Source organism: Suricata suricatta, chromosome 17 (genome assembly GCF_006229205.1).
Source record: "Suricata suricatta isolate VVHF042 chromosome 17, meerkat_22Aug2017_6uvM2_HiC, whole genome shotgun sequence".
Taxonomy (NCBI): Eukaryota; Metazoa; Chordata; class Mammalia; order Carnivora; family Herpestidae; genus Suricata; species Suricata suricatta.
In genome coordinates, this window is record NC_043716.1 from 9,629,531 (window position 1) to 9,655,165 (window position 25,635).

At 44.1% G+C, this 25,635-nt stretch overlaps 1 protein-coding gene across 1 annotated transcript in view; it reads left to right on the forward strand.

Annotated features, from left to right (window-relative positions):
• The window catches only part of ULK2 (unc-51 like autophagy activating kinase 2), an 80,148-nt gene extending 55,327 nt beyond the window's left edge, over positions 1-24,821 (forward strand). Inside the window, exons 15-25 of the mRNA XM_029929243.1 lie at positions 2,024-2,169; positions 4,036-4,116; positions 5,916-6,202; positions 7,498-7,685; positions 8,080-8,183; positions 15,533-15,741; positions 17,579-17,757; positions 18,226-18,344; positions 19,165-19,322; positions 21,503-21,638; positions 22,528-24,821. Coding sequence (XP_029785103.1) covers positions 2,024-2,169; positions 4,036-4,116; positions 5,916-6,202; positions 7,498-7,685; positions 8,080-8,183; positions 15,533-15,741; positions 17,579-17,757; positions 18,226-18,344; positions 19,165-19,322; positions 21,503-21,638; positions 22,528-22,586 — 1,666 coding nt within the window. The 3' untranslated portion in view covers positions 22,587-24,821. The remainder of the gene's footprint in view (positions 1-2,023; positions 2,170-4,035; positions 4,117-5,915; positions 6,203-7,497; positions 7,686-8,079; positions 8,184-15,532; positions 15,742-17,578; positions 17,758-18,225; positions 18,345-19,164; positions 19,323-21,502; positions 21,639-22,527) is intronic.
• Positions 24,822-25,635: the final 814 nt, after the last annotated feature.

Consider the following 25,635-nt stretch of genomic DNA (forward strand, 5'->3'; position numbering starts at 1 on the left):
CTCTCTGTGTGTTAAGGTAGAAAATTTCCAAGGTATGTTATAGAATGAAAAAAGCAAAGTGATAACAGAATTAGCAGTGGTTTTCCAATGGCTGCTCCCTTCCAAAAGGTCCACGAGGTCAGAGCTGTTTTCATAATGATACTGGGACACTGTTTGCTTTCTTTCACTGTGTGGGCACGTGCACTGATGGTGCAAAAGCAATGACGTGCAAACTGCTGGTGCCTTAAAATGTGTCAAGGTGGTGGCACCAACCACACTGTGAGTTTTCGTATATTTTAACCACCACACACTGCAGCACCAAGGAATGTCTTTAATAAAGCCATGAAAGTTATTATTTCTCTGTGAAATTGCCACCTCGAGTGGCATGTGGGCACAAAGCACTTTTGCTCAGGTTGGAGGAGGTCTCTCAAGGAGAAGCTTTCATGTTGCCCCATAGCCCCTTTGTCATGGAGCGCCATATTTTCATGAAAGAACAACTGAAGAATCCAGCTGTGGGTGTCTGGCAGCCATTGAGTTGAGAAGGAGCGAAGAGTCTGCCACTGCCTAGAAAATAAGTGACATGAAATGTGAGCTCTTGAGCAAGAATTAGAGTTTTTGAAAACTCTGATTCACTGCTGTGATCTCGACAGCTTCTGATATGCCTTGACAGCCATATCTGTTAAGATTTGTGGTGATATTGTACTATGAATCTGACTTTTTGATACTGTATGATGTCACCATTTGGAATATCAACCAACATTTTTCAAATGACCAAATGTTTAAAAATCATGTATAGATAAAAGATCCAGTCCAGGGGCTCTTGGGTGGCTCAGTCGGTTGAGCGTCCAACTTCGGCTCAGGGCATGATCTCGTGGTTTGTAAGTTCGAGCCCTGTGTTGGGCTCAAAAAAAGGATCCAGTCCACATACAGGGTACTTTGCAACAGATTAGAGTTTAATGTAATGGAGTACCAGATTTCATTGACATAGTTTCAGATTCTACATTGCAACTAATCCTTTAAGAATGTCCATTTGCTGAGTTTAGGTATAGTATCAAAGATGAGCATCATCAAGTTATCTGAGAAGGCTACCAAAATATTTCTCCTTTTTCTGATTATATATCTGTATAAGGCTGGATTTTCCTCATGTACCTCCCCCCATATATATTGTGTTACATAAAAGATTGAATGCAAAAACAAGTATGAGACTCCAGCTGTTCTCTATTGAACCAGACCCTAGAGATTTGAAAAAATGTAAAACAGTGCCATGCTTCTCATGAATTTGTTTTGTTTGAAAAATATAATTAATTTTCATAATCCTATGCTTCATATAAGAAGTTTGTTACTTTTAATGAATTACTAATTAAAATTTTTTTTCAGTTTTAACTTCTCATACAGTAAATATCAATAGATGTAAGTTGCATGAACAAAAACTCTGGGATATTCAGTAATTTTTAGGAGTATAATGGGAACCTCAAACCAAAAAAATTTAAAATAGTTAAAACAAGATGAAAATAAAATTTTATTTTCAATCTGTTTGCTTGTATATAAATTAAGGACTTCTGGAAGGATTTATTAGAAACCGGAAATAACAGTAACCTTTGGCATAGGATTGAGAAAGTGCTGAGAATCAGGCAGACAGGATACAGGATGGGAGGGAGACTTCACACAATATAATTTCATACATTTTATGTTTGTTCCATGTGACTATATCATATATTTTAAAATTCTGGGGCATCTGGGTAGCTCAGTCTTGGTTAAGCATCTGAGTCTTGGTTTCAGCTCAGGTCATGATCTGATGGTTTCATGAGTTCAAGACCCACATCGGGCTCTGTGCTGACAGTGTGGAGCTTGTGTGGGATGCTCTCTCTCTCCCTCCCTCTCTGCCCCTGTCCCACTTTCTCTGTCTCGATCTATCTCAAAATAAACTTATAAAAAGAAAATTCTATTCCATGGCATATGGTCAGGAAGTCTTGGATGTGGGGAGAAGACAGAAATAGAGTCCTAGAACCTGCCAGAGAAGGAATAATTTTCTTTTTCTTTTCAGATCTGCAGTGGTACGAAGATCTAACACCAGCCCTGTGGGCTTCCTCCGGCTGGGCTCCTGCTCCCCGGCACCCGCAGACACAGTGCCGACAGTTGGACGAAGACTCTCCACTGGGTCTTCCAGGCCTTACTCACCTTCCCCCTTGGGTAAGGAGAGTAAAGCTGTTGTTGTCAACTTCGGTTTTTTTGCTATGACAAATCCGATATGACCCTCTATGTCAGTCATGACAGCGGCTCATGGGCTCACGGTGGCAGTGAATCTCAGCTGAGGGGGAGCCATGACCTTCCCCTCCAGCTCCACCCTCCTCCTGGCCCCCGCGTGAACATCTCTGTATAAATTTGTTAGGACCTCTATTGGAAATGTAGTAATAAATGAATCTTATGGATAAAAAGTATCTCTGTTGGGTTTGGGCTGTAAATACACAACATCAGAAACCCTCGAGTGAAGTACATGAGATGCCTACCCACTTACTGTCTGGTCCGTGAGGATTAGAAGACAGTAGTGTAGCTGGCGTGCTGGCTCACACTCACCTGAGGCCTTCGGGAGGAAGACGGTGGCAGCTTCCTTACGGGTCTTTTCGCCTCTCCTGGAAACCATACGCAGGCCAAGGGGATGCCAGAACAGGCAGTAGCAGCAACCACAAACCAAAAAACGAACCTTAAGCCACGGTTTTAGTGGAACTGAGAGAGAAAATGCTCCAGCTTCAGAACACACACAAGAGAGGCCAAAGCCCCTGCGACTGCAGACTGTGGGAGAGATCTCGCCAGTGTAGGGGGAGCGGCAGGGGTGCAGAGGGGCCCGGGCGCCAGGTCTCGAGGCCTCACGGTGCAGATCCCAAACTTGCCCCCCTCAATGTATATGAATATATTTATATATTTTTTACTTCTAAAAGAAGAGTGCCCCGCCCTCAGGCAAAACTGCTGGAATAAGAGTGAGGGCACGTGAGAAAGTTTCAGGAGGCAGAGTGAAAAGGACTGAAGTGGTGCCCAGGAGCCCTGATTCAAAAAAACACAAAACCGTAATGATAATGTTTTTAAAAATTTATTTCACCACCTCACCTGCAATGGTTTTGGAGCTGTTTCTGAGCTGAAAAATCTTGTCTCAACAAAATCCTGGCCCCCCTCACGCTCTCCGCAGCTCCTGGGGCACTTCAGGGTCTCCAGAGACCAGGTCCAAGCCTTATCCTTGCACTCAAGGAAAAGGCCCTTCCTCAGAACGGTTACTGGCCTGCCCACCTAGCCTGTTGGTCAGAGCCTCTTGTTTCTAGAGACCTGTACCTCCTGTCTGCTTAAACTCCCTGGGCCGCCTTAGCTCTTCCTCCTGTTAGTTTGGGCTCTTAAACTAGGTGCAGGGAAGGTAGCTGCAAAGACACGCCAGAGTGACTGGGGAGACATCTGTGATGGATCCAGGGTGGGGGACAGGAGTCCGAGGGAGCCCCTTCAGATCTGACTCCTGTGAGGGAGAAAGGGAGCTCGGAGGGGTGGGCAGGGAACTCACAGAACATTCGAGCCCGGCCCAGCGAGTGTCCCCAGACACTGCGTTGTCCAGGTTCCCTGACCTGCCAGGATGGCCTGAATTAGTGCCTCGCCCACTTGCGGTCATTGTCTGGACGCAGCCCTGGGGAACAGGCCTTGGCAGGAGCCTCAGGAACATGGTGGGTGCAGAGGGACAGCGGCTGGGCCGTCAGCTGTGCCCCCTGTGGCTCCACACGCCTCGGACACAGCCAGCTCGCTGTCCTTCTCTGTCTTAAACTAGCGGCCTGTTACGGTGTCGGTTTGTTGACATGGGTTCTTTCCTGGCGGTCTTGCTTCAAGCAGAGTATACAGTAATTTTGCTGGTAGTGCGCCCAGCACTCAGCACGTGGGCTGCTCAGTAAGTGTCAGCAGAAACAAGTCTTTGCTAATCAAATTTTGTGAACTATAATGTCCTGTGCAATTTGTGCATGTTACCCGTTTCCATCCTTCATTGGTTTAAATCCTTTCTCCTCCTTTTCCCCATTTCCCGCTTCATAGTTGGTACCATTCCTGAGCAATTTAGTCAGTGCTGCTGTGGGCATCCTCAGGGTCATGAATCCAGGAGTAGAAACTCATCAGGTAGGAAATATACTTGGTATACTAATCATTTTAATCCTGTTATAAGTGGATTTGACTTATGTTTTCTTGGTCTTATCAAAATAGAAGAACTAGTCTGAAATACATTCTCTGTTAATCGTGTTGTTTAGACTCTTGATCTATGTGTTTTAGTCTATCCTATAAACCATAAAGTATCTCTCTTTGGGTAGATGATTATTTTATGAAAGTAAGTCTTAGAAATTAAGTAACTGAGTTAAATTTTGGTCATTGTCACAAAGATCATGAAAAATCAATCTTGAAAATGAAATTTCATTGCAGTGATTACTATTCTTGATAAGAGCTACCTGAGATAAACAGGAAATAGAGATGTTTGCTTTATTATGTAATATGTATATGCCTGAAAAGATTGTGTAAATCACACTTTTGTAGGTCAAATTTTATTAGATGTGCATTTGAAGAGTTGGCCAATTAAAGGAATCCTGTGTTACTTAGAAAATCACTCTTTTCTTAGTTTTTCATATTTTGTGTTTCCCTAAAAATAAGTTTTAGATAACTTTCTCTAGATCATAACATTTTGCTGCTGATTTTTTGTATTTGTGTGTATACGTGTATATACACATATATGCACATATACACATCCATGCATATACACATATACGCACACATGCACACACAACAGTACCCAGCTCTGAAAGATAAAATCCCAGATTTAGGAAGAGAGTAAGTTAGGAGTGGTCAGTAGCAAAAGCTCCAGTTTCCTTTTGGGGAAGATTATGTTTGCAGGTCACTAAGGAGATTCATACATCCTTAGTATTACTGGTGGTAGTTTGGCTTGCAAGAAGCTACAAAAATTTGTAACCAAAGCTCCAGGCTTACTTGGTAGACCTTAAGTTGGCAACAACAAGGTTTGTGTGGGGATTTCTCTTGCTGTTGCCCACTGTTCACCGTATCAAGACACTATTTCCAGGCACCTGGGGGTCTCAGTCACTTGAGCGTCTGACACTTGATTTCAGCTCAGGTCATGATCTCACAGTTCGTGGGATCAAGCCCCACATTGGGCTCTATGCTGACAGTGTGGAGCCTGCTTGAGATTCTGTCTCTGCCCCTCCCCTGCTCATTCATGCACATGTGTGTGCACTCGCTCTCAAAACAAGCAAACAGAAACACCCTATTTCTCAGGCTCTTGATCTGGTGTGCCCTTAAGAGGCAAGAATATCCATGAAACAAGTGTTTTCTTTGTAGAGAATAGGACTCTATAGGTTATAAATGAATTTCATTAATGAAACTGATAAAAAATGAATTACCCATATGCTTGTTACTTTTAAACAAGTAAAATAAAATCCCAGAAAAGTGTATTATCTAATTTTCTTTGTATATGTATCTGTATATACAGGGTTATTCTAGGTTGCTTTGAAAAGTTTCTTCTATTACATTGGTATCGCCAAGTATGTATTCATATAAAGAGTAGAAATCATTCTGTTCAATATGGGTTTTTGTAGTTTTCATTAACTTTAACAATTTATGATGTCGTTCTCTTTTGTGCTCATCAGACCATACATTAATCTGAGTTATTTGCTAGCTGCTGATAAAAATGGCAAACATACCCATCATCACTAACTCCTCTGTCTCTTGAGAATCCCAGTGACCGTGGACTTGTTACTGATTTGTAAAAGATGTCTAAAAATAGTCGCTTGCCAAATAAAGTTTTTAAAATATCTCCTGAAAAACCTGGCATTCAGTAGAATTCTCACTTTAAGAATCGTCTTAATTGTTAAGTTTTGCCCTGCACTTTGGGTGATCATTGCCTGCGTTCTTGGCAGGTTCTCCAGTGCCACAGGCCCAGTCCCCACAGTCTCTCCTGTTGGGCGCTAGACTGCAGAGCGCCCCTACCCTCACCGACATCTACCAGAACAAGCAGAAGCTCAGAAAGCAGCACTCAGACCCCGTGTGCCCGTCCCACACGGGGGCTGGGTACAGCTACTCACCTCAGCCCAGTCGGCCTGGAGGCCTGGGAACCTCTCCCACCAAGCACATGGGGTCCTCTCCTCGGAGTTCAGACTGGCTCTTTAAGTCTCCTTTACCAACAATCATCGGCTCTCCGACCAAGGTATGTTTGTTAAACTCTTTTGTCGGTTAGGACTTTGTCAAATTAATTAACGTGTGTTAAATGGAGCACAGAGTGCTGGATGTTGTTAAGGTTCAACAGTAGACCACAAGAGAAATTGAAATAGAGAAGCCCGTTACTCACGTGTCTTGGCAGAAGGACCTGGCAAGCCTCAAGAGGCCACATGGGGCTGTCAAGGCAGGTGCAGACAGAGAGAGACAGCACCTGGGGGCACATACTCTTTTAGGGTCCCTGGATGGAGTTCTTTGGGCTAAATTGGTCTACTAAACCCAAAAGAATGAGATTCTGGTAAGCTCCACAGTCTTATCCATGGGACATTTAAGGGGAAAGCCTGGGGGAGACTTGTGATGACCAGGGCTATTGGAGGTGTCCTATCCAGAACTTACATTTCCTTGTGACTGTGCAGGCTGCTGTCTAGGCCACATGCTTGCACGAGGGGCTCAAGGTCAGTTTTAGGTCCTGCAGGCCCTGTGACCACATAAGATGAATGCAGAGGCAGGAAGACTGTGGAGTAGCTCAGCTGAGCTCTTGACAGTAGGGCATGAGCCTGCATGGTTAGGGAGAGTGGTCCTTACCCCCAGGGGACCTGCTGCAAGACCCTCAGCAAACCGCTGAAACCACGGATAGTACCAAATCCTATGTATACTGCTTTTTTCTTATGCATATATACGTATGAGAAAGTTAAATGTATAAATGAGGCACAATAAAAGATTAGTAACTAATAGCAAAAGAGAACAGTTATGTATGCTACAATAAGAGTTATATGAATGTGATGTCTCTTTCCCAGAATATCATAACGCACTGTGGGCACCACCTGAGATGCGATGATGGGAGGTGATAAACTGCCTGTGTGCTGGGAGGGAGGGGGCTCAGTGATGTAGGTGTTGGGGCGCAGTGTGAGGCTCCTGCTGACCTGGTGACACCGCAGAAGGAGGGGCGCCAGCTTCCAGACCGAGGTTGACCGTGGAAAGCGAAACCGTGGATCAGGAGACTACCGAACACCAGGGAAAAGATTCATGATGAGAATATCTACAATTTAATGAGCACTTGCTGTGTGCCAGGCACAGCCTTAAGTACTTTACTTCCTGAATGCTTTACATACGTTAACCTACTTAATCCGCAAAATGAGGCTACGGGGTGTGAAGGGATGTCCAAAAGTGAGAGTCAGCGTGCAACTCTGGGTCTGACGTGTGCTCCTGAGTGCCGCGCCGTGCAGCCTGCCAATTCTGAATGGCGTCCACACTGTAGTAACTAGCTTTCGTATGTTTCTTCCTCAGACCACAGCTCCTTTCAAAATACCTAAAACGCAAGCGTCTTCCAACCTGCTAGCCTTGGTTACTCGTCATGGGCCTTCTGAAGGGCAATCTAAAGACGGGAGCGACCCACGGGAATGCTCTCACTGTCTCTTAGTGCAAGGAAGTGAGAGGCAGAAGTCTGAGCAGCAGAGCAAGGCCGTGTTTGGCAGGTAAAAGTATTTCCTTCCAGCTTTAATATGAAAACTGTAATAGTACATATATTTCTGGTATAACGACAACCAGACCAACTTAGTTGAGTAGCTGGTTTATGCCACATGGTTAGTATGAACTGTGTGCATTTAGGATCTCTGAAAACCACAGGTGCTTCCTGTAACTGAGTACAAAGCTCTCGCTGAATTTCCTGATTGCTCTATCTCTGCTTTTTGTTTATTTTGGTTTTTGAAGTTCATCTCTGCCTTGAATTGTTTGATATCTATTTTTTGTCTCCTCATTCTCTGACTTCCCATTAACCCTTTTGTGGCTTGGCTTATATACCCCTTATTATTTAAGTGTCTGGATTTTAAAGTGTAACTTTCCCATTATTAACATCATTCTTCTTTTTAGGTCTGTTAGTACTGGGAAATTATCAGATCAACAAGTAAAGATACCTTTAGGTGGACATCAGGGCAGCACAGACAGTTTAAATACAGAACGACCAATGGATATAGGTAAGACAAATGTGATTTTTTTTTTTTTTTAGGCAGGTAATTTGTTAATGCATGCATTGGTTTCCTATTATAGCTGCCACAGATTACCACAAGCCCGGTAGCTTCAAGCAACATAAATGTATTAGCATACATTTCTGGAGGTTAGAGGTCTGCAGTCAGTGTTTCTGGGCTGAAATCAGTGTGTTGACAAGGCTGCATTTCTTCTGGAGGCTCTAGGGGAGAATGCATGTCCTTGCCTTTTCCAGCGTCTAGAGACTGCCGTCATCCCTTGGCTTGGGTCCCCTTCCCATAGAGGACCAGTCTCAACTCCGACGCACTGCCTCCCTAGGTTACATTTAAAGGACACTTGTGATTACACTGGACCCACTGGATAATCTGGGGAAATCTCTTTATTCTAAAGCCAGCTGATTAGCAATTTCAGTTCTATCTGCGTCTTCAATTACCCTTTGCCATGTAACGTAGCCTACTTAGGATTTCCAGGCATTAGTGCATGGACATCTCTGGCTGTGTGGGAGGGCATGAGGAAGAGATTATTTCACCTATCTGCTTCTGTTGACTGTTCGTTAATGTACTAACCCAGATTTCTTTACCCACTCCTTGCCACTTCATCTTCTTTCTCAGCATGTCTAGATGGGGGCTTGTTAGGTATCTTGATGATCAACAGCTAGGAGTTAGAAGGAATTCTCTCCCAAGATTGGTTTTTATTGGTAGGACAATACTCGCCAAAGTTAGCTTAGCATTTCTTACACAGTGAGTAGATCCTATAAAAAAACATAGGTCATGGATCACTTAGCTCCCCTGGCCTGTCCATAGTTGTTTCAGGAAGTATTGTGTCCACAGACTCACATTTACATTACTTGGACTGATGGTCAAAAAATAACAACAAAGAGGAGATTGTCGACCCAAACCCAGACTTGTTTAATCAAATTTTCTGGGAATGGATTCGAGGACTCTGTATTTCTAATGAGCTCTCCACAGAATTATCATATACACTTAAATCTGAGGTCACTACTGTAATCTTTTTGTTCTGGTTTTTCTAGAATTTTTTAATTGACTCTCCCATTAGAGTCCACAGAAGGAAATCTCTGGACCAACAGGTATCTGAGTAAACGTGGTTTCTAATCCAGAGAGAACACTCTACTCTTTTCCTTCTTGCGTGGTTTCTGAAGAGAAGTCCGATGTCATTCTTACCCTTGTTCCTCTGTAGGTGAGGTGTTTTTCTTGGGCTTCTTTCAAGATTTTTTCTCTGCAGTTTGAATATGGTATGTCAAGGTGTGATTTTGTTGGTATTCATCCTTCTTGGTGTTCTCTGAGATTCCTGGGATCTGTGATTTGGTTCTCTCATTTATTTTGGAAAATTCTATCATTACTACTTCATATATTTCTTCTATTACTTTCTCTTTTCATCCCCCTCTGATATTCCCATTACGTGTATGTTATACTTTTGGAGTTGTCTTAAGTTCTTGAATATTCTGTTTTTGTTTTTGTGTTCATTCTCCTTTGTCTTTGCTTTCCAGTTTTGGAAGTCCATGTCGGACATAGCTCCAAGCCAACTGATTCTCTCCTCCGCCACGTCCATCTACTAATGAGCTCATCAGATGCATTATTCATTTCTGTTTTGAGGATTTTGATGTATAATGTTTCCTTGTTTTCATAGAGTTTCCATCTCTCTGTGTTATCCATCTATTCTTACATGTTGTTTGCTTTTTCCATTAGAGTCCTTAGCAAAATAATCATAGTTATTTTAAATTTCTAATCTCATAATTCCATTCTGCCGTTAGTGAGTCTGGTTCTGATGGTTACTGTCTCATCAAACTAGTTTCACCTTTTAGCTTCTCTTTTAATTTTTTGTGTGTGAAAGCCTGACATGATATATTGGATGAAGGAATTGAGTTACATAGTATGAGGGTTTTTTTGTTTTGTTTTGTTTTGTTTTTCCTGGCTAGGTGTTAGGCTGTTCTTAGTGATGCCTATAGGTGTCAGGCTAATCTTCTCTCTGTTGTTTTTGAGTTTCTCCAGACACCCCTCCTTAAATAACATCTGACCCTGGGCTAACTATATTTTCTCCTAAGAGTTTTTTTTACCTTAGCTCTGACATTTAGATCTGTGATCTACTTTTACTTATTTCTTGTGGACAGTGTGATGTAGGAGTCCAACTTCTTTCTTTTGTGTGTGGATATTCAGTGGTTCCAACATCGTTTATTGAAAAGATTATTCTTTCTTCCATTGAATTGTTTTGCCAGCCTTGAAACAAATCTGTTGACTATAAATGTGTTTATTTCTGGACTCTAATTCTGTTATATCAATCTATATGTCTGTTATTATGTTGGTATCATACTGCCTTATTACTATAGTTTTATAGTAACCAAAGAAATGTGAGTCCTCCACCTTTATTTGTCTTTTTCAAGATTGTTTTGGTTATCCTGGGTCCTTGAGTTTTAATCATAAATATTAGCATCACCTGCTAAGATGAAATTTATTCTTGGTTTCACATGCTTTAACATATGAAAATCAATTAATATATAACATTCAGTATGCTAGGAATAGAAATGAATTTACTCACCTGATAAAGAGCATCTGTGAAAAACCCACAATACCATCATGTTTAATGGTGAAAGATTGAATGCTTTTCTCCCATGACCGGGAACAAGACAAAGATATTTATGTCATCACTTCTGTTTTATATTGCATCAGTGGCTCTAGCCAGGACAACTCAGCAAAATGACTACAACAATACAACAAACAAACAAAACACCCAGCTTGGAAAGGAAGAATTAAACCACCACTATTCACAGGTGGCATGATCCTGTATATAGAAAATCCCAAGTAATCCACTAAAGAAGTATTTGAACTAATAAATTCAGTAGCATGACAGGGTACAAGATCAATATCCAAAAACCCACTGTATTTCTTACACACTGGCAAGAAACCATCTGAAAATGACATTGAGAAAACAGTTCTATGTAAGATAATTAAAGAAGACCTAAATAATGGAAAGAAACCCCGTGTTTATATATCAGAAGACTTCAGATTGTTAACTCCCCAAGTCAGTCTGTACATTGAATGAAACCCCTGTATGTGACAGGTCATTTTCCTCTTGCTGCTCCCAAGGTTGTCTCCTCGTCTTCAGCTCCTGTTTTACTCTGGTTTATCTAGCTGTGGATTTCTTTGACTTCATCCTACCTTCAGTCTGTTGAGCTTCTTAGATATACAGACGGATGTATGTGCAACAGTGCATGAGGGTCCCTTTTTCTCCACATCCTTACCAACACTTGTTATTTTTTGTCTTTTTTTTTTTTTTAGTTTAGCCATTGACATTTGAGCCCTCTCAAGGGCAGCTTCTGTTTTTCTTCCTGTGTGTGGTCACTGTTGTAGTTTTTTTTTGATGTTTGTTTATTTTTGAGAGACAGATAAGAGTGTGAGCAGGGAAAGGGCAGAGAAAGAGGGAGACACAGAATCTGAAGCAGGCTCCAGGCTCCGAGCTGTCAGCACACCGCGCAACGCGGGGCTTCAACCCACAAACCCGCAAGATCATGACCTGAGCCAAAGTCGACACTCAACCGCCTGAGCTGCCCAGGCGCCCCTGGATGACAGTGGCTTTGACAAGGCCCTCTTTGACCTTTCCTTTGGTCTCCAGGCTGCCTCCTTCTGTTGGTATCACACCCAGCTGGCGGCCCCTGCTACTTGCCCTCTGAGTGCACTATTTCTGACAGATTCTATGAACATAAGTCATTCCACGGTCTTGTCTGATTAAATTCTGGCCCTTTCGCACAAGTAGTCTTTGAAGCCAGTCTTTCAGCCTCGTTCTGACCACAGGAGGGCTTTCCATAGCTGTCCCTTTCTCTGGTTCTCTCTGTTAAACTTCTAGGTGGTCTGTTCGCTGGCTTGCTGCTTTCCTGAGCCAGCAGCCTCCCCAGTGTTTACCACCCAGATCTTCATTGTTTTTGACAGTGCCCTCAGGTGAGAGCTTTCTCGTGATCTGTTTCAAATAAAGTCCGTTTCCTTGTTCTCTGCCTCCTCCGCCACCTTGGAAATCGTGGGCACCCTTCTCTAGAGCTAGGTGTGAGGAGAGGGCCCATTTCTTTTAGAGTGACTCCCTTGCTCTGTGCAGGGGGTGCTGGGTGGGGTGGAAGCCTCTGGTCTTTTTGGCTTGTCTTTCTCTACAGGCGTGAGACCTCTGCTCGACAAGTGGACTGAGCTGAGGGCAGTGCAGCTCTAGGATTTCATCTACGGGCCTTGGTTCCGCCCTCTGAGTAGGGGCTGGGAGGAGACCCAGTTCTTCCTGAGATGCGTTAGATATTCTTGAAGAGATGTTTCATTTCCTGTATGCCTTCAGGACATTTTACAGCGGCTTTAAGTGGTAGTTTTTTAAAGCATCATTTTCACCAGTTATGGTGACCTCAGGAGCAGGTCTGCGACGTCCCTCGCACTCTGCGCTCTGAAAGTGATTTTTCGGTGTGCCCTCTACCACAAGTCAGTCACTCGTTGGGACAGTTTTTGAAAATAGCTTTTTTGAAAGACCAGAGTATGTCTCATTCTCCTTCACAAATAGATTTATTCTTATAGGTTATGTAAGTTCTACATGAATATATGTTATGATTTCAGTCCAAGTTTGTGTGCGTGAAACCACGTTTTTTCCTTAATATTTCGGCAGAAAATGCATCTTGGATGTTTGATGATTTTTATTCTCTTTTTCTTCCCTCTTCAGCATGAACTTTATTATCAGCATTTGAAATTGCCCGTTTCTCTAATCATGAAACTTTTTTCTGAAAACAAAGACCTGATAGGAGGAAAAACATAAGACTTTAAAAAACAATAGGATCATTGGCCCTTAAGCTATCCCCATGACCATCTTTAAATACATGTAGACCTAATAAAACACAATCATAGCAATATTATGTAGAGGGAATCTCTGTGCCGTTTTGTACCTCTCACACACAATCGGTGCTACTTGATTGACTTCCACTTACGGTGCCCTTACTCCCCAGAAGACTTTTATGGACTCTGTTCACTAGGTGCTTCAAGTTTGCTATTTCTGTTGTGGATCATGGACACTGATGGCAGGTTTTTTTGTCTGGTTCAATATATCTACCTTTAAATTTGTGATCTGTGTTCTTACCCCTGCCTCCTTTCTTTGGCCTCAGAAATGTAATGTTTTTGAGATGATCGAATGTGAAAAAGCTCTGGATGACTTCTGTTCATTCCGCTCAGTTTGTTCATTCTGCTCACTTTTCTCCGTACCTCCTTCAGCCCCGCCGAGCCCGTCAGGCCCCTGTGACACTGGGCCCGCTCCCGTCCCCGCGCTCTCTGGCTTCTCAAGCTCTTCACTGTGGAGACGCCTGTTCTCCCTGCAGCTTGGCCCTCACGTTTTTATTCCGAGGGCTTGGTTTCCACGTCTTCAAATTGTCCTCAACAGGTGTGATGCAGGTCACTCACTAGGAGTTTATGGAAGGGACTCTGCAGACAAGGCTTGGGGGGATGACTCACAGCCGTGAAGAGATCACGGCAAAGCACTGCTAGTGGAGACCTGTGTTGCATTTCTGATTTTAAGCGTAATAAATGCTTATTGCAAAAACAAGCCTAACTTGAAAGTATAGGTCTCCCTCCAATCCCAGCCCCCAAACAAACACTACCAGAGCGATGTAACGTCTTGTGAACTTTTCACCGCAGCCCCGGCAGGAGCCTGTGGTGTGGTGCTGGCACCTCCCACAGGAACAGCAGCAAGTTCCAGGGCTGTCCTGTTCACTGTAGGATCTCCTCCACACAGTGCCACGGCCCCCACTTGTACCCATATGGTCCTTCGAACAAGAACAACCTCAGGTGAAGAATTGTCTTCTTACGATTTTGACTAGTGTTGGGAGCGCAGTGTTCTGTTATGACTTAATGGTGTGACTGAGACAAGTCCCTTGACCGCTCTGGACTCCGTTTCTCTACCAGTGACAGGGACGTCATCATTTTCTTTACCTTAGCGGGTTGTAAGGTGTGAATGGGACCGTATGGGGGGGGCTTTATAAAAGTGCTGTGTATTTATAATAACATAGTAACAGAGTAGACGTGTGCCTTCTCCATGATGAAGCGGCAAGCCTACATGGTACTTCCTCGCTGATACGAGAGGCTCAACTTAGCACCTCTAGTAAAGTTTTTGAAATGGTAGATGATTGTTTGACTTTGCTTCGTTCTTTTTAGAAACCCAAGTTTTTACCATTTTTGTACCTTAGGTCCCAATCTTTGCATTTAATCCTATCTACAGTTAGATAGGTCAGTAGATGGTTTTTATCATCTTCCATACTCTATACATAGGTTGTTAATACCCTAAATGAAGAAAGTATTTAGATTGGACCTGAAATGAGTTCTCATGTGACATCATCTTCTATACTGGACGTGTGTTCTCTGAGTTCTCCAACGCCGATTCAGTGACCAATCACGATGTCAGTAGATTAATAAGCAAAGGATTATAAACTGATAACAGAGAGGAGGTAGAGCTAATAATCTTGTTCTTTAGATTATTAGAAGTATTAAATAATAAAATACCATTTTCAGCAGAAAGTAACTTATTTTTATTTTTATTTTTTTACAATTTTTTTTTTTTTGAGAGACAGAGACAGAGCATGAACAGGGGAGGGACAGAGAGAGAAGGAGACACAGAATCTGAAGCAGGCTCCAGGCTCTGAGCTGTCAGCACAGAGCCTGATGCAGGGCTCGAACCCCCAAACCATGAGATTATGACCTGAGCCAAAGTCGGACAGTCAACCGACTTGAGCCACCCAGGCGCCCCGAAAGTAACGTTTTATGCCTGTTAACTAAGCCCACGCTAGAAGACTGCGATGCGCAGTGTGGCTGCGGGCTGGGGGACCGGTGTGCCTCCTCACGGCTCCAGTCCTAGGCAGGTCAGCAGTTCCCACCAAGAGCTGTAAAAGCTGTAAAAGTGTCACACTTGCTCTGTGGAAATCCCATTTCTGTTTATAATACTGCTTCAGAGTATCAGTCACAAATGAACCATTCAAAGGAAGGGGAAACTTCGGATTTCATTACAGTGTTAATTGTGATGCGAAAATCAGAAATAAATAGTATAAATCTTCCAATAATCATTACATATAAAAATTTAGTGAACTGCTCTGCATTGACTACATTTATACAATTATAAAGACTACTGAGCAACAGGGAGAGATGGGCATGTTATAAATTAGTTTAAAACCAGCCATGATGATGTCTGTGAAATGTACGTATAATGAGGAGTGAAGGGGAACTTGGGGCTCAGTGACTTTCCTTGTTAACATTCCCTCTGTTCCTTGGAGAAGGGGAGCGGCACTCACCGCGGGCCCTGTGTCACGTGTCCTGTCCCCCTGCAGCGGGCTCCAGTGGCTCCGGAGGCTCCCTGTGCTCCGCCAGCGGCCGCCCATGCCTGGGCTCCCCGCCCGGGCCCTGCCTGGGGTGCTCCCCTCCGGGAGCGGAGGCGGCTCCCGTTCTCAGACACATGCCTTACGGTGCTTCACCCCCCAGCCTGGAGGGGCTCCTCACCTTCGAAGCCCCTGAACTGCCAGAGGAGACACTGATGGAGGTAGGGAAGAGAGCTTGTCATTGTGATGCTGGCAGCACCGTGGAATGTTCTAGTGAGATGAATGTGCAAAAGTTCTGAAGCTTTTTCTTCTCTTTAACTTACCTTGTGTTTTCTCTTTGAAACACATTGCTGATATGTTTTTAGAGTAATGTTGACAGTGACACTTGTCCAGGACAAGCTTTGATTGAGAGGAGGTGACACCTGCAGATTTTGTTTTTTAATCTGAAGTCTGTGTGCTAGTTATGGGACTTGTGAAGCACAGTCTTTGTCCCGAAGCCATGCCTTTTGAGTCTCAGCACTTGCTTTTCTTCATAAGATGCAAATAATACACGGAGGCTTGTAAAACAGTAAAGCGCCGTGCCAGAAATAAACCTGCCCGCAGATGCTCACGGCTGCAGGCTGGCACCTCCCTCGGGGGGCTGGTCCCACGGGGGCCACAGCCTAGCCGGCAGCAGGCTGAACACCCGTTCCCAGTGACAGAGCCTGGGCCAGTCCGTTTCCTCAGACTCCAGGACTGCACCCACAGCTGCCCTGTGTCCTCGGTGCCCAGTTACAATGCTCACTCCACTAGCATTTCAAGTTACCGTGCTCAGTTCTCCAGGCCAGCAGACAACAAAGTCCCTCTCTGTGCTGGGCCTCCAGCTAACATTTTTATTTTGCATGAGTGGGAGTTAAATATTTCACATATAAGTTATAAAATGTTGCATGCAAAGTTTTAGTAGTGATTTTGTAGTAGTTTTAGTCATAATTTTGAAAACGTATAATCTAGTCCTAAGATTGAGGAAGCAGTTTTCAGAGGTTTTTCGGTCTCCATCAGATGAGACACAAACTGTGCTCTGATTCATTTTCCAGCGTATTGGAATACATAGCCCAGTGTGCTGTCAGAGAGCACAGAGACTTTCAAAAGTTAATTGGTTTGTTCTCCTTTTCTAGGAGATGGTCCTCATCCTTTGTTCATCATAAAAGGACAATGAAAAGCTTAGTCTTATTTGAGATTTCAAAAAATATTTATAGCTAAAAACATCTCAAAACAACATTAATTTGGGGTTTCTGGGTGGCTCAGTCGGTTAAGCATCTGACTTTGGCTAAGGTCGTGATCTGAGGGCTCGTGAGTTTGAGCCCCGCATCAGTTGAGCACAAGTCCTGCTCTGGGTGAGCCCCACCTCTCGCTCTCCCTCCCTCCCTCCCTCTCTCTCTCTCTCTCTCTCACCCTCTTGGGATTCTCTCTCTTCCCCTCTCTGCCTCTGGCTCACTTGTGCCCTCTCAAAAAAAAAAAATTACTTTTAGAATACTCATTTTTAATGCATGCTATTATATCTGTACTCCCCTCTTGAACTAAGTGAACAGCTCACTATTAGGAATCAGTGTGAACTGAAAACCCACCAGAAATTAAAATAAAACATCTCTGAAACAGTAAGTCGGTAGAATTTACTAAGCTAGCAAGAAATGTGGTTTAGTGTAAAGAATATCCTTTAAAATCCTGATATTTATTTGGTCATCTTTTTGTCTCAAATATACTGATTTAACTGTTTGGTTTTGGGGTTGTGTTAATTTTTGTTTTTGTTTCTCTGGTAAAAGCACAGTGGCCTCATTCCTTTGCCACTGAATTGTGTAGCTGCTCTCATACACACACACTAACACATGCACACACCTGCATTTGGTTTCACCCGTGTTTATTTTCTTACTAGTTTTTTGGAACTTAAAAATCTTCATGTTGTGCTCATTCTGATATTCATAAGTATAGAAAAACATTAGCATCGGCCATGGTTTATGTACAGAAAAGAGTATGCGCCTCTTCCTAACTGAGAGTTCCTAAGACCGGTTGGCTTTGCCGCAGCGGGAGCACACGGACACCTTGCGCCACCTCAGCGTGATGCTCATGTTCGCTGAGTGCGTGCTGGACCTGACCGCTGCGCGGGGCGGGGACCCGGGGCTGTGCGCGTCCGCTGTCTCCCTCTACCAGATCCAGGAGAGCGTGGTCGTGGACCAGATCAGCCAGCTGAGCAAAGACTGGGGGTAGGTGCTCCCTTGTCCTTCACTGCCACACACCTCATGCTTTCTGTAAATTCACGTCTAAATTCAAGGTCTGACACGGAGACCTTGTCACACACCAGAGATCACGTCTCATTGTGAAACCCTTCAAGGGAGCCCTGAGTTTCTCCATTGTGCTAGATTTCACTGTATGGGCCAAGACTTGAAGAGTCTGCAACCTTAGCATTGCCTTCTCTTTGTACCTTATCCTGGCGAAGATATTTGATGATAAAGGGATCATACCAATTTTTATTTGAGTAGACCTGTTGTGTTCAAAGCACAAACACATCTTTTTCCGTGAACCTTCTTCCTTCTGGAGTTACTTGTGCATCACAAATATCAAGGAGAATGCCACTCCTTTAGAAATGCTGTGTTAATGGTGCCCTGATGCGTCGAGAGCGGAGTCTGGCATGTCGGTCCCCAGGGTAACACTCTGCTGTCTTCTGGGCACAGGCGGGTGGAGCAGCTGGTGTTGTACATGAAGGCGGCGCAGCTCCTGGCGGCGTCTCTGCATCTCGCCAAAGCCCAGATCAAGTCCGGGAAACTGAGCCCGTCCACGGCGGTGAAACAAGGTATGGGGGGCGCGTGGCAGTCCAAGCTGCCCCTTTCCCCGTGACACTGAGAGTTTGCTGTGAGGAATCCCTGTGTCAGTAACTGTTCGTAGGGGCGCCTGGGTGGCTCAGGCGGTTGAGCCTCAGACTCATGATTTCAGCTCAAGTCATGATGTCACGGTTTGTGGGATCGAGCCCCAAGCCTGGCTCTGTGCTGACCGCATGGAGCCTGCCTGAGACACTCTCTCTCTCCCTCCCTCTCTCTTTCTATCTATCTCTGTCTCTCTTTCTTTCCCCCCTCCCTTCCACAGTCTCTGCTCCTTCCCTCTCTCTCTCTCAAAATAGATAGATAATCATTTAAAAAAACATTTAAATATTCTTAGGTGGGCAAAGGTGCTGACTTTTCTGTTTTTTGTTTTTGCCATTTAATTGATACAGAAAACAGTCGGAAGTGCTTTTCTGAACTGGAAAAGAACATGTGAAAGAATCTGATTTCCTGATTTCCTGTCTTTTTTTTCCAATGTTTATTTTTGAGAGAGAGAGATACAGTGTGAGTGGGAGAGGGGCAGAGAGGGGGGCAGAACACAGAATCCAAAGCAGGCTCCGGGCTCTGAGCTGTCAGTACAGAGCCCAATGCGGGGCTTGAACCCATGAACCGTGAGAACTGAGTTGAAGTTGGACACAATCGACTGTGCCACCCAGACATGCCCCCACTCCTGCCCCAGTCATTTTTTTCCATAATCATTTAGTGTCACTTTCCTTAAATCAGCAGGAAAGGTGCATGTCACTGTGACTTTATTTTTGGAGGAAAATTAAAATTCTCATCTCAACTTCCTTTCAGTTGTCAAAAATTTGAATGAACGATATAAGTACTGCATCACCATGTGCAAGAAGCTCACGGAAAAGCTGACCCGCTTCTTCTCTGACAAACAGAGATTTATTGATGAAATCAACAGCGTGACTGCAGAGAAACTCATCTATAATTGTGCTGTAGAGATGGTAACCTTTTCTACGGTTTAATATTATTTAAGAGCATCTATTTGACCTTCTTGTTTTAAAAATAGCTTGTGCCCTTGACTGTGATAACCTCTTACTGGAGGGGACGTGGACGTGAGCACAGGTGATACATTAGGTACCGTAGTTACTGCATTTGGTAGAGTGTTATTGTACCTCTTAAAAATTGCTAACATTCCGCACGATCTAATCTTTTTACACTTAGCACCTAAAAGCTTTGGCTGCATCTCTATCTGCATTTTCTACTAAGAAATTTTGGCATAATAAAACATGAGAAAAAAATACCACTCTGCTCACCAGTCCACAAAAGTTCCTGTGCCCAGATTCCACTTACTGGCCTTACTGAAGGATAGACACAAAGTAAAATCTGCTTTTCCAATTATTTGGGTATACTATTGGAAATCGTTTGTTTCTGTCTCCTGGGGGAAAGTTGCTCTGAAGTAGTGACGAAGTCAGGGATTGTTAAGTAGGTTAGTGGGGGGAGATGATTGAGCAATCTTATTTTTGCCACATTAACATAATAAGTCCTCCTCCCAAAATATGTCTACTTTGAATTGTACAGTTATATTACCCTTGGCCTTTTTCTGAAAGCCATTATGAAAAGTCAAATGAAAATAACTTTGGAGTATAAACCAATTGGTGAAAATAACATACATTATTTTGCTCTGAACTATTGATCTGAATCATAGGCATTACTATAGCAGTCTATGCTTAATTGAGACTTCATATGATAAGATTATTTTTAGAAATTTGTCCCAAGAAAAATGTCTTCTCCTAAGGAGTTACGTTACTGCTTTCTTGTCTGATAATAAGAGCCGTGTAACCTCAGTCCCTCCCTTTGCCCTGGCTGCATGGCGGACTTCGTGGTGGTAGCACTCGTGTTGAGTTATTTCTTCTTCCCTTTCAGAATGGATTTTCTGTGCCCATTTTATTTGCTTTATTTAAGTGGCTTTAAAGTATTTTTTGAAAGAAACATCATATTGGCAAGTACTCATTGGGATACTGGGTTACTGGCAAGTCCTGTCATTTAACAAGTAAAGAGAATGTTAAAGAACAAAATTCAGCCAAGTTAAATTGAAGATCTCATTGGCTTTTGTTAAATGATTGATGCATCAGGCCACATTCCATCTAGCACACAGGAGATCGCTACTGAGCTAAATAAAACAAAGGTGTTTGAAGGGAAAAGGGGGTAGTGAAAAAGCGGAGCAGGCTTCATTAGCAAGGAGTGCGTTGTTCAGGCAGAGGTGCCCACCTAGGGGACCGGAAGGGGTCGAGCAATGAATTTCCTAGTGCTGACCAGGAAATGCCGTGTAGACAGGATCAAGATTTCACATCTGGGGGTGGAACCGCCGTCAGGTGAGGGAGTCTGTCTTACTGACCTGGCCTAAGTGATGCCATTTTGGGCCTTGGTTTTCTTTTTAACAAGGAAATCAGAATACCATTGGGAAAACTTCTCGAATCGTCATGACCTGTGCATAGTACTACTCTCCCCTTTTTCTGGAAAGCCCCTGTCCACCTTTCTCATCACCTCTGCACCTTCTGACTCAGCCTACACATCACCTCCTGGAGGCTTTCCCTAATCCGCGCCTTCCACGGCGGGGTTGGGCACATCTGGTACGCGTTCCGCCCCATCTCGGGCTTCCTCCCGCCGCACCGCGTACCCCCTGGGATTAGCACGCGGCGGCGTCAGGCCGGGGCGTGCCTCCAGACCGGGTTCTCCTTCGCGGCGTGCGCAGCGCCTGGCACTCGTAAACACCTCTGATGGCGCCAGGAAAGTCTTTGCCTAAGAAGCTAATAAGTGACTTTTAACACCATTTAATTATCTTATTATAACAAAATCTCCCTTAGTGAAATGTCAGGTTGCCCTGGTGTGAGAGCATATGCTTAAACTTTTTAGTGTAGCCAAAGAAGAGCCAACTTAGAAGCACAAATTTTATGAGTCGTGAATCTCTCGAGTACGGGATTATGTTTGAAGGCAGAGTAACTCTTCCATCAAGAAGCTCCTTTATATTGCTCATCTGATGAGTCTTTAGGTTTTATATAGTTTGGTAGATTATATCATTTCGTCAAAATGTCAGATGTCAGTTAAAGCTGCATTGCCCACATGGATGTGTATTTTCTTGGAAAAGTTGGGAATCTTCTTGTTCTTGTTGATGTGGCTTCAGGTTCAGTCTGCAGCCCTGGATGAGATGTTCCAGCAGACGGAGGACATTGTTTATCGCTATCACAAGGCAGCCCTTCTTCTGGAAGGCCTCACTAAGATTCTCCAGGACCCTGCGGATATTGAAAACGTACAGAAATGTAAGTTGACTCGGAAAGTGGTGTGCTGGTTGAGGGCACCTGAGTTCCCTCCCGTGGGTGAGGCGGGAAGAGCTTGGAGTTCCCAGTCGCACTGCCCGGGTTTGACTCTGGGCTTCCTAACTTCGGGTGAATCACCGGCCCTTCCTGTGGTCTGCTGCTCCTAAAAGACGAGAGAGTTGTTGGAGGAGCGCAGATAGCGCTTGTAACGGATCGGTTGATGGCTTTGGGTTTTTATCCTGCATGACCGTGCTGGAAGACGTGTTAGAGTATGTAGAGAACTCTGTTCTTATTGTCAAATAACAAAACATACAACTCTTTTAAGCCTTGTGGGCTTCGACACAGAGCCTGCTTCAGATCGCCTTTCTCCCTCTTTCTCTGCCCCCTCCCCTCCCATTTGTGCTCTCTCCCTCTCTCAAAAATCAACATTAAAAAAGAAAAAGAATTTTATGAAGATTTTATGTACCCCAGATCTGGTACAGACAACAGAGTGGAGACTGAGAAAATGCCAGGATGATGATATCATTTATCAAATATAAGCCCTAGCTATTGAGGAGGAGGTGGTGGTGGACCCTTTGGAGCCACAAGGGGACCGCAATTCTTAAATTATGCTGAGCAAGCTAGCTGTTAAAACCTAAATGTTCTTTTTTTGACGTGCTAACCTACATTTTCTCCTGCACATCATTGAGCTAGAAATTATGTCTAAACAATTATCCAGCAGAAAGAAGAAAAAGTCTTCAGAATGGTTGACTTTGGGGCAAAGATAGAATAGAGACAAGGATGTAGGTAGAGAGTAGTTTTTGCTTTTGTTTTTGTTTTGTTTCTTTCATTAGTTCTGCCCTTGGTTTTGAAAACAGAAATGACTTTTGTTATGAATTTACTTTATTTCTAGATAAAACGAGTATTGAAAGAAGGTTGTCAGCACTCTGCGGCAGCACCGCGACCCTGTGAGCGGCAGCCGGCCCGGCCCTGGACCGGCGGTGGCGCTGAGGAGTGAGGTCCGGGACGGCGGCCCGGGTACTGGTTCCCCATCCCCGGGAAACTGCAGTTTCTCCCCGGTGACTACCAAAGAGCAAGCAGTGACTTCACAAAAACTGCATCCTTGTAGGAAATCTGCCTTATCGGAGACACCACCCCTCCCCTTTTCTTTGCAGGAGCAGAAGCAAGAGCATTCCACTTGGCTCCCAGTTCGAGCTTGGTAAATAAATGTACCGTAGAAATAGCATGATCAGTGCGGTTATTCTTACAGATGGTTAAGAATGGAACTAAACGAGCGGCTCTCTTCTCCGTTCATCAGAGCAGGGCGTGAAATTCCACGTACCCACTGAGGTATAAAAGTTAAGAAGACAAAAACAAACTACATCTCATCCGGGCAGTTTAACATCTGGGGTAGGTTTGTCTAAGTCTGAGCACGCATCCTTAAACAGCTCAGGAAGAAATAGCCTAAGAACAAGCTGAAAGAAGGTTCTTGGAAGAAATTGTGAAATCTTCTGTTTGATCTAATATGGACACATGTTAATCTTCCAAAATCTTTCATATTGCACTAATTTATTAAAACAGCTGTGTATTGGATTTTGCAATTTAAAACTAACTGAGGCACAATGGACTTGTTTAAAATATTTTACTTGATTATATTCTATACACACGCCCTTTCCAGAATTCACATGTCTAGTGGACTTTTCAACGGTAAACACTTCTGTTCATGTGGACCTTTGCATTTTTTTAACCTGTTCATCTGCACATAACAGATTTTCTCAGTGGTATTTTTGAGTTGCTGCTTGTTTGCTTTTGGTCTTTTTTTCTTTTTTTTTATTGTGCATGCAGAATGTGCGTTATGCCTGTGGTCTCTAGGTTTACTGAAGGCCAGGTTTATCTGGGCAGTATTAGAAAAAGTATCAATCGGGAGAGTCTCAAGAATCTCCTAGTAGGGTCAAAACAAAGTTGGCGACCTAAAGGCTTGTTAGTGATGTAGAGTTTCTACATGAAGTCAGTGAAAAATGAGGTTTGTTTTCTCTTAGGAAAATGGGCAGCTCTCTCCAGCCTACTGTGTATTTTTCACGTTAATCCTGACAGTTCACCAAATAGCTAGTCCTGGAGAATGCGGGCAGTTAACATCCCTCTGGAAACTTCCTCCGTTGTGTGTTGTTTGGTTTCTTTTACTCATCTGCTTGAATACTTGAATAAGCCATTCTCCAATTTTAATCCTCTTATCTCTGTCCTTTAGATGATATCATCTGAACTCTGACAGATTGCACAGAAGCTCTTTTGGCATTAATCTAATTTTAGTGTACTGATAAAGACAAAAACATGGTTTTTCCTTTACTTTGACGAAGTAATGTAATTTTTACCTTATTTATCTGTATGAAATTCCAGCAGTTAATTTGAACATTTATTTATATGATGTTTGTATTTTTAGGTCTTTAATACAGTGTTTCTACCTCTCATTTGTAACTGCATGCATTATTCTTGAAACTAGCTAAAGCTCACTGAATTGTGTAATCGCCTTTTTATTATTGCCTGTACAGATGTAGAGTAAGGTAGAATAAAACTGACAAAGCGCTTCTAGGACAGCTGGGTCCGTCGTACGTGGCTTGTCAAGCCAGCTCCTTCCTCAGCAAGTTTGGAGGCTTGGTCACTAGTATCCTTTGTCCTGCCCCAAGATGTCTGATGCTCGGTGACTGTCACGAAGGCTGCCACGCACGTAGACTGCGTGAGGAGGACTCCTGCCCCTCCCTGTGAGGGGACGAGCTCTGGTACTAGGGACGCTCTGGTGTGTATCATTGTTTCGGGCGTACCTAGCAACGTCATTCACCTTCTCGGAGTGACCAGCCGCGCTCTCAGCAGATCCTCCAGGGCCTGGGTTCGCGCCTGCCCCTCTGCCCTTTTTTTCTTTTCTTTAAACACACGATGAAACAGGTTCTCGGCGAGTAAGTGATGTGTCTGAAGTCAGGTAGCTAGTGAGGTAGTTAAGCCATGCTTTGTGACTTCCAACTTTATTCTTCCTCTTGTATAATAAAGGTCCGTCTCATGGTAGATGCTGTGTGTGAAACCGTAAAGTCTGAACAGCAAAGAACAAACTGTAAACTCGTGAATAACGGTTCTGATTCTCTTTCCATTTTCAAGGCCAATTGTTTTCAGAGATCTTGCCTTGATTATAGCAATAATAAATGCTTTATGTTTCCATGAGTATTTTTTAATTCCGTATCATCTATTTCACGAGGTAGAAAGGGGGCAGTCTACACGTCCACGGGCTGACACCTGCGCTGAAGGCATAAGCGGGAAGTCACCGAGCACACAGGTAAATAGAGGCATCCTGGGCGAGGTTGCTAACGTTCCCACAGTGCTCGCACCCTTCTCCCCGCCTAGAGGGATGGTTGTGGCAGCAATGGTCTTGCCTCTGCTGGAGTCCTGGGGAGGAGCTTCCTGCCAGGGCTGGGTCCTCCTCAGTCTCCACAGGGCCACCAAGGAGAAGTGGAGCGGGACATAGTGGACACGAGGCCATGGACTCAGGTATCTGGGAAGTGACTGAGGCGACAGACGTGATTGCGGGACGACTTGCCACACAGAGGAGTCTCTACAAACCGTCTTAAATCCTTTCTGAGACAAAGCTCGGTGTGTGGCTCTGGGAGGATTGCCTGCTGGTGTCCGCGACACCGAGGAGCTACTGCTCGGAGACCATGGTGGCCTCCCTCAGCAGAGAGGTGCATCTTAGAAGCTTCTGCGGCCATCTCTACGCGGCCTTGAGACCATTTACTTCTGGGGCCCGGGCCCGGGAATCTTCCCACGGAAGCTCTCGGGACAGGCTCACGTCTCCTCTTGCTCTCGGAGCCCTTGCGAGAGGACTGCCCGTGGGAGTGTCGCGACGGGAGCTTCCTGACCCGTCAGAGGGCACCACGTCGGAAGCCATCCACCTAGAGAAGCACTCACTCCGGGCAGCTGACACTCAACCCCGAAAATCTGCACTTTTGTGGAAAAGGCAGAGCCAAACAGGTTAAGGTTC